The following is a 10,839-nucleotide window of genomic DNA, read 5'->3' as shown; positions in this document are numbered from 1 at the left end:
TCATTCCTATGCACAAACTGACACTGACAAAGCTTTTACAGCGAAACGCGTCTGTCGAGGGTGAAGGGGGTTTGAAATAATTTTACAACTGGATACCCGTATGCTTGCCATTTATCAACTGGATGGGTTGATTTGTGCTGATATATAGTCTTGCGACCAGCGTTGCACTGCGCAGCAGTGCTTGCACAGGTTGCGAGACCTTTAGTAAGTGAAAAACGGGGAATTCAAGCTGACCTAGGAATCGCACACGCTTGTGCGTTTCCTTTTATCCTCCCCGATTGGCCTTTGTGTGCGTCTTATTCTAAAAGACTGCACACAATTGGCACGAGGCGCGCGCATAGCCCCTCCCATGGCCTATTGGGGTCTATTACGCGCACCAAGCGTGTAATAGACACAAGGCAGCGGCTCAGTGTCCGGACCACAGCAGCCATGGTGACAGTTGGGGCAGTCTAAAAATTCAAAGTCTCAGATACAAATCCAACAGCATTTAAACTAATCCAAGAGATAGCCACCAGTGTAAGTGTAGCGGTAAACCTCCTAATATAGCGTTTTTATGTAGGAATTGTAATGAGTCAACGTTTTTAACACACAGTGGCGTGACTTAGTCTTTCATCCACACAAAGCCAATACAATATATCCCACTGACTTTGGGTGATAGGAAAAGCTGCTGGAAGTCTGAAAAGAGTTTAGTTTGAGGTGTGCAATATATTAACATACACAAGCCCGGATCACACGCGGTGACCTCATCACCCAGACCCTGTCGATAAACGCTGTCTCAGCTGCTGATGACGTGTAATAAACGTGCGCTGTGAGGAGAGCGCCAACCTGTGGATTGAGGTATTTAAAGTATAAATCCAACCATCTAAGCGGGTTATTGCAAGTTCCCGTCAGATCTGGGTGTGTGATAGCCTGCACGGGGGGGGGGGGGAGGAGGGAAGGGGAGGCCTTCAAGTGTATCGCGACCTTCATGCACGCACATCTGCCATCAACAAAGGGAGAGGCCCGAATTTAAAACCGCGCCAGTGAAGCTGGCACGAGCGCTGTCCCCTGCTGAACTGAACTTACATCCTGGGGGCTTCTTTGGGAGTACTCGTGCCTGTATGGCATTTACCTTGCGGGAATGAGCAGCACCAGGCGCGATAATTGCAAACAGATGGCGCTGCTGCTCGCTTCCGTAAGGTAAACACCATACATGCATGAGTACTGATTGGAAACCTTGCAAAACATGCACGAGTTTCCACAAAAGCCCGGAGTGATTCCAAGAGCCACTCCAAACCAGCACATGCACGGTGTGTAGGCGAGACCTCTGCCCGGCCTTTAATATATTTGAGGTGGGGGGCCTTGCAGGCCCCCTTCAAAACCCAGGGAACGCCACCTCCACTGGACTTTTTAATTAATGGGTAGGGGGGCTCGATGGCCCCAGGCACCGCCAACCCCCCAGGGGCGGCTCCAGCAATGTCCCGGGGTGCCCACCCCCAAACATTGCAGTTTGCTATGACAGGGCGGGAGCCATGCGGCAACACTGCTAACATTGTGACTGGGACCGTGGGGGAAGCCCCACCGCCCAGCAGTCCCCGGGCCAGAAGGGGGACTCTCTCTCTCTCTCTCTCTCTCTCTCTTTCTCTCTCTTTCTCTCTCTCTCTCTCTCTCTCTCTCTCTTTCTCTCTCTTTCTCTCTCTTTCTCTCTCTTTCTCTCTCTTTCTCTCTCTTTCTCTCTTTCTCTCCATAACTGGCCTCAGGAAGGGGGTCATGTGGCCCCCCTCCCCCAAAACATAACCTGTCCGGCCAGGCTCCGGGGGATGGGGTCCCCTGAGCCAAAAGTGGCCCGGGGGGGCGGCACATGGTCCCCCCTCCTGGGAATTTTTTTTAAAAGGAGCCCAAGCCCCAGGGTATGGGGTCCCAGGGGCCAGAAATGGCCCAGGGGTAGGGGGGGCCACATGCCCCCCCCGCAAAATAAAAAATATATATAAACCAGCCCAGGACCCGGCAGATGGGGTCCCAGGGGCCAGAAGTGTCCCAGGGTAGGGGGGGGGGGGGCACACGCCCCCCTCCCAGGAAAGAAAAAAAATATATATACATACACACACACACACCAGGGGGCTGGAGATGTGGTCCCTGGGACCAATAGTGGCCCGGGGAAGGGAGGCTAATCAGCCCCCTACCCATTTTTTGTTTTACATAAAAAAATTAATACTCAGGCCCTGGGGGATTGGGTCCCCAGAGTCCAAAAAATACTAAAAGAAGGGGGGCCACACAGCCCCCCTTCTAAAAAGATTTTTTTTTTTAAAGAAAAGCCAGCATCTCGCCGGAGGCCCCGCCCCCTCCCTACACCACTAAGCAAACCCGCCTCCAGGCGCGTTCTGAATTGGCGGATTAAGTCTCCTTCAAAAATAAGGGTCCTTGGGGGGCCAACTAGACCACCAAGAACCTCCAGTAAGCCACACACATTAAGATTGCTAAGAGATGGTCCGAGGCCAAGCCCCTTTTTACACCACTCTGCAAACGCACCTCTTGGTGCACTGGTGATGGGGTGATGAGGTCCCCTTGTGTCCTGAGGACCTCAGGACTGAAGTGGACTTCATCCGCCGAGTAGCAGTGTGCCAGGCGGCGCGTTTGCAGAGTGGTGTAAAAAGGGGGCGTGGCCTCGGACCACTCTCAGCAATTCAGCTGTGTGGGGCTTACTGGAGGGATAGCTGGCCCCCAGGGACCCTCAGGAGACAAGGGGACTTCACCTCCCCTCCCCCTCCTTTCTCCACCACTCTGCAAACGTGCCTCCTGGCACAGTACTGGTTGGGGGATGAAGTCCACTTTACTACTGAGGGACTTTGGGGGCCAAGACGCCTTCCTGGTAGCTCCCTTAAGTCTTATACAGCTGACTTCCTGAGCACTGGTTGGAGGCCCAGCCCCTTATCTCCACCACTCTGCAAACAGAACTACTAGTTAAAGAAGCATTTGTAATGTAATAAATCTCACATTTGCAAGAGTTCGAGCTATTGGCGTTGTAAATCTAAAAGTTTTTAATGATCTTTTTTGGGGGTTGTTGTACTTGTGTGTAGTTCAATTATGTGGTATGTTGTGCAGTGGAATTATGTGGATAAAAAGTATGTGGTATTTAGTGTATAGGAATTATGTAGAGTGGGATTATGTGTTATGAAGAGTAATTATGTGGAATAGTAGTCTGTGCTGTGGATTGGTAACCTCAGGTTTAATCTTCCTCGTTTCCCTAGAGTGGGATTATGTGTTATGGAGAGTAATTATGTGGTATAGTAGTCTGTGTTGTGGAATGATAACCTCAGGTTTAATCTTCCTCGTTTCCCTAGAAGCTAAATTATGAACTCTATGAGACAAAAAAAAGAAGGAATCACTGAGGAGCACTTCTGGACCTAGTCAGAGGTATGAGCAGGGTCAAAGGTATTATGCGACTGTTTGGCTCACCAACTTTTGCACAATTATACATTTTCCGTATTAGCCACATAATCCATCATCTGCTGCCTAATCTGCAGATTTGAACAAAAAAAAGCCTTGTTTCTGGCTCAAACGTTACCAAAAATATGCAGCGTCGAGTGTTACAGCATGGTGGAAGGCCCTTTGCCAACCTAGAATGGTCACCTGTTACTTATTGCTAAATGTGGGTGTTAAATTGGTACTAATGGTGTGCAACCCATTCTTTATGCGTCTCTTTGCACTTTCTGCAATTCCGTTGCTTCTTTCTGCAGCTTTCCTTTTTCTTGCTCTTCTTCTTTTGCTTCTTTCTGCTCATCTCTTCCACTTTCTGTACCCCCTTGCCTCTTTTTGTACCCCTCTTGCCTCTTTCCATATTTCTTGCCTCTTTCTGCACCTCTTGTGCTCCATTCCGCACTTCACTTGCCTCTTTCTGTACCCTTCTTGCCTCTTTCTGCACCTCTGTTCCAAATTTCTGCACCCCTCTTGCCTTTTTCTGCACCCTTCTTGCCTTTTTCTGCACCCTGCGAGAAAGTGCCATATTTCTTGCATGGTATGCCCCCACTTTTTGCTGAATTGCTGATGTGCTTTGACTGGTGTGCCCTGGGCTCCTGCCTATCAGGTGCCCAGGGCCTGTGTTCCTTCTCTAAAACTGTGTTGAAACTAAAACCCAGTTGGCATCTCTGGCCTCATGTCAGTCCCTGGTAAATGGTGCCCAGGGCATAGTGACCAGAGAAGACCCCCTAAGGGCTGCAGCACGTAGTGTGCCACCCTTAGGGGGCTTGTACCCTGACACACACACTGCCTTTGCAGTCTGAGAGTCCTGGTGAAAAACTAAAAAGTCGACATGGCACATATCCCGGTGTGCCATGGCTGCAAACACACTGCCCTGGCATACATCGGCCCCCCCTCTAGCTGGGTGCACTCTGCCAGTGGTGCGGGTACAGGTGCATAAGCCCTGTGCCCCTACAGTACCCAGGGCCATTCCTGGGCACTGTAAGTGCAGTTATGCCATTAAGAATATATGGTGCTGGGAGGTTGTCATTACGAACTCCATAGCACCATGATGGCTACACTAAAGACTGAAGCTTGATATCAAACTTCTCAGCACATTAAACTCACACTGATGCCAGTGTTGGATTTAATGCCAAATGCACTACAGAGGGTATCGTAGAGGTGCCCCCTGAAACCTAACCAACTCCCAGTATCTTAGAGGTGACCTCTGAAACCTAACCAACTCCCAGTGTCCTGAGTGAGTGGCTATAGAGGCTGCCACCACCAGACATTTGCTGCTTTTTTTGAGCTTCCCCAGGCCAATTGCTGTACTAAGCAACTGACCCCCACTGGTTCTGAGCCCCACTTTGGCGGTTAGACAGGCAGGAAACCCTAGGTGAGGAAAGGGGGTGTGTCAGCCTGTGCCAACTCCACCCTTCAGGTGGGAGAGGCAAGGTGAAGCACAACTCCGGGCTACAGCCATCTTGAGGATGGGGAGCCCTGCCCAATCAGAGCTAGGCCCCTCCCCCCTCCCACAGAAGAGGAGCAGAATAGGGTGTGTAGTCACCCCAGGACTGGACCCATTGGTCCCTGCCCTTGCCCTACCTGTAATGCCCCTAAATTTAGTATTTAGGGGCACCCTGAACCTTCCTTCCTCAGATCTCGATTTGAAACCAGAAGAACAAGAAGAAACAAGACCTGCTAACCAGAGGACGAGACCAACTGGCTTGGCCCCAGAACCTACAGGCCTGTTGATCCTTGGACCTGCTCCTGCTAAACCCTGGCGTCTCGTGGGGACTGCAACCTCAAAAACCCCGGAGGACCTGCCTGCCTTCATCTAAAAGACTGGGACTCCCATGAGCAGTGGTTCTGCTCAAACAGCAACACCCCTGGTGCCAGCCAGGAACCGCGAATCCAGCACACTCTGCACCCACCGAGCCCGGCCTGTGCCCAAGTGGACAAAGACCACGAGGACGTTCCCCCTGCGACTGTGACCTGGAATCCAGTGCCAAAAGACCCTCCTCGACGATCCTGATGACGCCTGCAGCCTCGCAACAAGGGACCCCCTCCAACCGCGACCAGCTGAGGGTAAGATTTCCTGATGTTCAAAGACAGCCCTACACCCGGCGCCCCATGGCCCCCTGTGCCCAACTCCTGGGTGTCTACCTATCCTCCAAGATCCCAAATTACCTCTCAAAGTGGTGGTCGCACCTGAGCCTGCAGCCTTTGCTCAACTTCCAAGTCTCCCATTGAATAACATTGAGCGCCCGACGGCTCAAAAGCACCCTGCACCTGGGCGCCTGAGTGCCCCTGGAAGTGCAACCTCTGTCCTAATCTACTTCCCCATTTGCCCTGAACAAGTGACCAGGAGCCCAGCTCTCACAGCCGCGTGGCCAGCAGCCCCCATCCAAAGGCCCCCTGCCGTCCATGGGCCAACATTGGGCCTAACTACCTCTGCACCCGGCTGCCCCTGTGCCGCTGAGGGTGTAACAACTCTCCCTACCTGACCTTGAAAAACTCCTGAGTCTATGGCCAGAACCTTAACTCTGCCAGTCGAGTACTTACCCAAAAGCCGATAACTCACTTTTCTTCCATAGGGTAACATTGATGGGTTTCACTTGGAAATTCTTCCAAGTGTGGAGTTTTGAAACTTTAAAATATTCATCTAAAATCAGCCAAACAACGAATTCCGATTTACTCACCTGTTATCAGGAGAGATCCCAGTGCTGTATCTTTCAGCCCAGCACTGAACCAGAAAATTTAACAATAACACTACTTACCTGCTAAGTGAATTTCCTCCCAAGTGTCAACTTTTAAAACACAATAATATTCCTTAAAAATCACTACTGTAACCAAAACAGCTTTTACTTAATTGTTTACAGGAGATGTCCCAGGACTGAATCTATGATCCAATCCTGTGGTCAGGAAAGTAATCTATAAAGTAACTAATTGCATTTAACTAGAAATTCCCATTGAGCTCAATGTAACATTGTGTTTGGAATTGTGTTGCCTATTTCAACAACTGTAGCTATTGTATTCAAAAGTCTATTGCCTATTTGTAAAGTATTTAACTGAAGTAACTCATTCTGAGAAAGCATATTTTGATACTTATTGTTGGTTCTAAAATAAAAGAGCTATATATTTTTATACAAACAATTGGCCTAGTGTGTGAGACCATTTGCTGACTGTGCACAACAAATGCTTTAAGTAAGGTTATATCTAACTTTAGCCTCTGCCATACCTCTGGGGACTGTGGACTCTGTGCACACTGTACCTTACTTTGGTCCAGTATATACAGATACACTTTCTTACACACCCTTCTTGCCTTTTTCTGCACCATTCTTGCCTTTTTCTGCACCATTCTTGCCCTTTTCTGCACACTTTTCCCTCTTTCTGCACCCGCTTTGCCTGTTTTTGCAACTCTTACCCACTGTCTGCAGATCTCGTCTACTTCTGCACCTCACTTGCCTCTTTTTGCACCCGTTTTATTTTTCCGCATTAGTCTGGTATCTTCACCTGTTACAAATTTCTGCACCCCTCTTGTCTTTCTGCACCTCTTACCTGTTTCTGCACCTCTTTTGCCTCTTTCTACAACTTTCTTGCCTCTTTCTGCCTTTCTCTTGCCTCCTTCTGCATCGGTCTTGCTTCTTTCTGCACCCCTTTGTCTTTTTCCGCACTCATCTTCCCTCTTTCTGTAGCTCTCTTGCCTCCTGCACCTCTGTTGCTTCTCTATGGCACTTCACTTGCCTCTTTCTGCACCCCTCTGTTCCTTCTTTCCGCACCTCTCTTGCTTCCTTCTGCACCCCTGTTGCTTCTTTCTGCACCGCTGTTGCTTCTTTCTGCACGTCTCTTGCTTCTTTCTGCACCTCTTGTAAATTTCTGCACCCCGCGTGCCGCTGTGTGCACCTCTCTTGCCTCTGTCTGCTCCTCTCTTGCAAATTTCTGCACCCTTCTTGCCTCTTTCTGCACTTCTTTTGCCTTTTTTATGCACTCTTCTTCCTCTTTCTGCACATCTGTTGGTTCTTTCTCTACCTTTTTTGCGACTGTAGGCACCGCTGTTTCCTCTTTCTGCACTCCTCTCGCTTCTTTCTGCACTTCTCTCGCTTCTTTCTGCACGCTTCTTCCCTTTTCCTGCACGTCTGTTGGTTCTTTATTCACATCTCTTGCTTCTTTCTGCACCCTATTTGCCTCTTTCTGCATCCCTCTTGCCTCTTTCTGTACCCTTCTTCTCTTTCTGCACATCTCTTGCCTCTCTCTGCATCTCTTTTGATTGTTTCTGCTTTTCCTTTGCATCTTTCTGTACCTCTCTTGCCTCCTTCTGCACCTCTGTTGTTTTACTGCACTGCTCCTGTAAATTTCTGCACCTCTTGCTTGTTTCCGCACCCCTCTTGCTTGTTTCCGCACCCCTCTTGCTTGTTTCCGCACCCCGCTTGCTTGTTTCCGCACCCCTCTTGCTTGTTTCCGCACCCCTCTTCTCTTTCTACACCCCTGTTCCCTCTTTCTGCACCTCTTCTGCCTGTTTCTAAACCTCTGCTGCATCGTTCTGAATTTCTCTTGCCTCTTTCTTCACCTCTGTTGTTTCTTTCTGCACTTTTCTTGCTGCTTTCTGCACTTTTCTTGCTTCTTTCTGCATTTCTCGCTTCTTTATGCACCTCTCTTGCCTCTAATGCACACACAGGGCTACTTTTAAACTGACCTCGGACTCAGCAGTGCACACATGTAAGTGCTGAAAAGGGCTGCTGGCCTCTAAACTGCCATACCCTATTATATGCTAGGGACTTAGAGGTAGGTTTAATCCCCCTGCCTTAGGGCATTACACGAGAGGTGATGCCAATCACAGGGGTACCCCACCACATAGTGTTCCCTAGTGTATGTAGGTGTTTTCACTATATTTTAAGTGTCTTTCAGCAAAGCACTGGCTCAGGATCTGGTTAGGCAGAGCACAGGGTCAGTCAGTCATTTTCCACCAGTACCAGTCAGCAAAAAGTTAGGGGGTGCCCAGGGCACTGGATAACTTTGCAACAAGGCCTCTTTCTGTACCTCTGTTGGTTCTTTCTGCATATCTCTGCCTTCTTTCTGCACCTTTCTTCCTCTTTCTGGACTTCTGTTGCCTCTTTCTGCATTTTTCTTGCTTCTTTCTGCGCCTTTCTTCCTCTTGCTGCACATGTCCTAGGCATAGTTTGAAATTGGCATTTAAAAACCTTAGAAATTCAGCCAATCCATTCACTCTGCTCTGCAGCTCCAACTTTGGGTCGACACATCCGAAAGGGACAGCAGGAAAAAAGGCTCCCTCAATAAATCGGAATTCTTTATTTTTTCAATTTCTTTAATTGTGAGTTCCAGATGGCCATAATTTACAAAAGTGATAAACCTTTCAAGCTCGCTATGCACCTTTTTTTTAAATTGCTTATATCTAACAAATACTACTGAACGGATTTACACCAAACCCACAAAAGCCCTCTTTCTGAGTGAAGTTCTGAACTCTTGCCAAGTTTGGTATTAATCTGTTCAATGGTTTGGGCTGTGGGCACAAGCAAAATTTCCTAAGGGATCGCTAAAATGAGAGAAAAGACCTCCCTTCCAAAGCCCCTCTCCCCTTTAACCGGTTTTTCCAGTGAAAAGTGTGGCTTAACAAAAACTACAGTGTTTTGAGGTAAGTATGAGTATGTGTTCCTTTTGTATAGGTATATATATTTGAGGTACTTTGCAATTTTGAAGCTCATAGGGTCCAGAGCTTTGAGTATGTTTCCCTCGTCCCTATAAAAATTGTGTGGAATCCTTGGACCTATTGTTTTTGTTGAAAATAACCAGGACTACAGTGGCTACTGCCAAATTTATGTATACACTATTAAATTGATATGTTTTGTTTTTGGCGTGTTTTAGCAAATTTCTTATGAACTCGTGCCTGTATGGAGAGAAAGCTATTCTCATTCCTATGAGTAAAAATAGGCAAGTCATGGAATCAATTTCTGTTTTGCAGATGCTGTCAAGTCAATGGTTTTAAGCTTTATCCATGGATACACCAGTTCAGCAACAATCGCAGGTCTGCAGATCAAATAAGGCCAGTATATTTTCCTGATGTAAATCCACATAGCCTTCCTTCAAATGCTAATTTCTCAATGACAGCTGGAGATTTTCAAGAGATTTACTCCGAATGTAGTAAGTAGCCTAACGTTTGAGCTGCTGTATAAATGCGCAAATCACATTATTCAGGTGACACTTATTATATTAAAATCATCACCAGTTTTCTGTTCTTTCAGACAAGTTAAGCAGATGCTCTCACTGTTTCTTCAGCATTGGATTGTTTGCAGCTTTGCATGCTTTGTCAAAACTTCTTAGGCTGAAAACACCTTGTACATTTAAATTTAAATTTGTTTTTATTGATTTCAAGAATAGCAGGCAGTACCATACAAAGGAAATGTATTGGGCATGAAAGACAATCAAGACAAATAAGCACATATTCACCATGGATCAGATAGCTGGCTAGTTGTAGTTGACATAACAAAGGTATAGTGCCTGAGCTGCAATTGTCACATGCAATGAGGTAACGATATTGTAGAAACAAAGACCAAAACCAAAACTCCCCCCCTCCCCCACCCCACCCAGTGTGCTGAACATGCGAAACAATCACGGATGTCTTCGTGTGATAAATATCGCAATCATCCGGAGGATCACAAGGGGTCATGTGTGGTCTCCGGGAGTCGTAGCAAGCGAAGGTACTTGGGGCATGTGACCTCGTTGAATTCTTTGGACAGGAGGGAAAGCAATGGGAGCCATACCTTCTGGTAGGCAGCCGTGGAGTGCGTGAGCGTGGCGTGGATACTTTCCATTCCTAAGGTGAACCAGATTTTATGCAGCCATCCCGTGTGAGTGGGTTTAGCGTTTGAGCCCCAGAGGGACAGAACGTGTTGTGTTCCGGCTTGCATGGCGATCCCCATCTGGCGACCTCTGAGAGACTTTTAAGGGAAAGGTGATTGCATTAGGTAGGCCCAAGATGGTATAAGCTGGGAATCTAGGGACTTCAGTATCAAAGGTAAAGTCAATGTCATCCAGGACCACCTTCCAATAGTCCTGGATTTCACGACACCCCCAGAGAAGGTGGGTCAAGGTACCCCTTTCCCCGCAGCCTCTCCAGCATAACGCGCTAAGTGTTGGGTTGCCTTTGTTGAGCCGGGCTGGGGTGAGATGCCAGTATATGGTTAATTTCACTGCTGCCTCTTTACCTGCGGTGTTGCGAGTGGTGTGAGAGGCTCTATAATACACGGAACTCCATTCTTTGGGTGACAGGGCCCTCCCCAGTTCCTTTTCCCATCGCTTCTGACTTGCTGTCTTTCCAGAGGGAGCATGGGTGTGTGAGCATCTTGTAGAGGTCTGAGAGGAGATGTTTGTCCGAATCCTTCGTCA

General features: G+C 48.1%; 1 protein-coding gene across 1 annotated transcript in view; it reads left to right on the top strand.

The window, feature by feature from the left end:
- The window catches only part of LOC147665140 (protein-L-histidine N-pros-methyltransferase CARNMT1-like), a 171,659-nt gene that overhangs the window by 81,709 nt on the left and 79,111 nt on the right, over positions 1-10,839 (top strand). The window contains exon 5 of the mRNA XM_086949737.1: positions 9,416-9,594. Coding sequence (XP_086805863.1) covers positions 9,416-9,594 — 179 coding nt within the window. The remainder of the gene's footprint in view (positions 1-9,415; positions 9,595-10,839) is intronic.

Source organism: Lissotriton vulgaris, unplaced genomic scaffold, assembly GCF_964263255.1.
Source record: "Lissotriton vulgaris unplaced genomic scaffold, aLisVul1.2 SCAFFOLD_1042, whole genome shotgun sequence".
In the NCBI taxonomy this organism is placed as follows: Eukaryota; Metazoa; Chordata; class Amphibia; order Caudata; family Salamandridae; genus Lissotriton; species Lissotriton vulgaris.
Note: the sequence above shows the minus strand (reverse complement) of the source record. Positions and strands in the feature narration are given on the sequence as shown.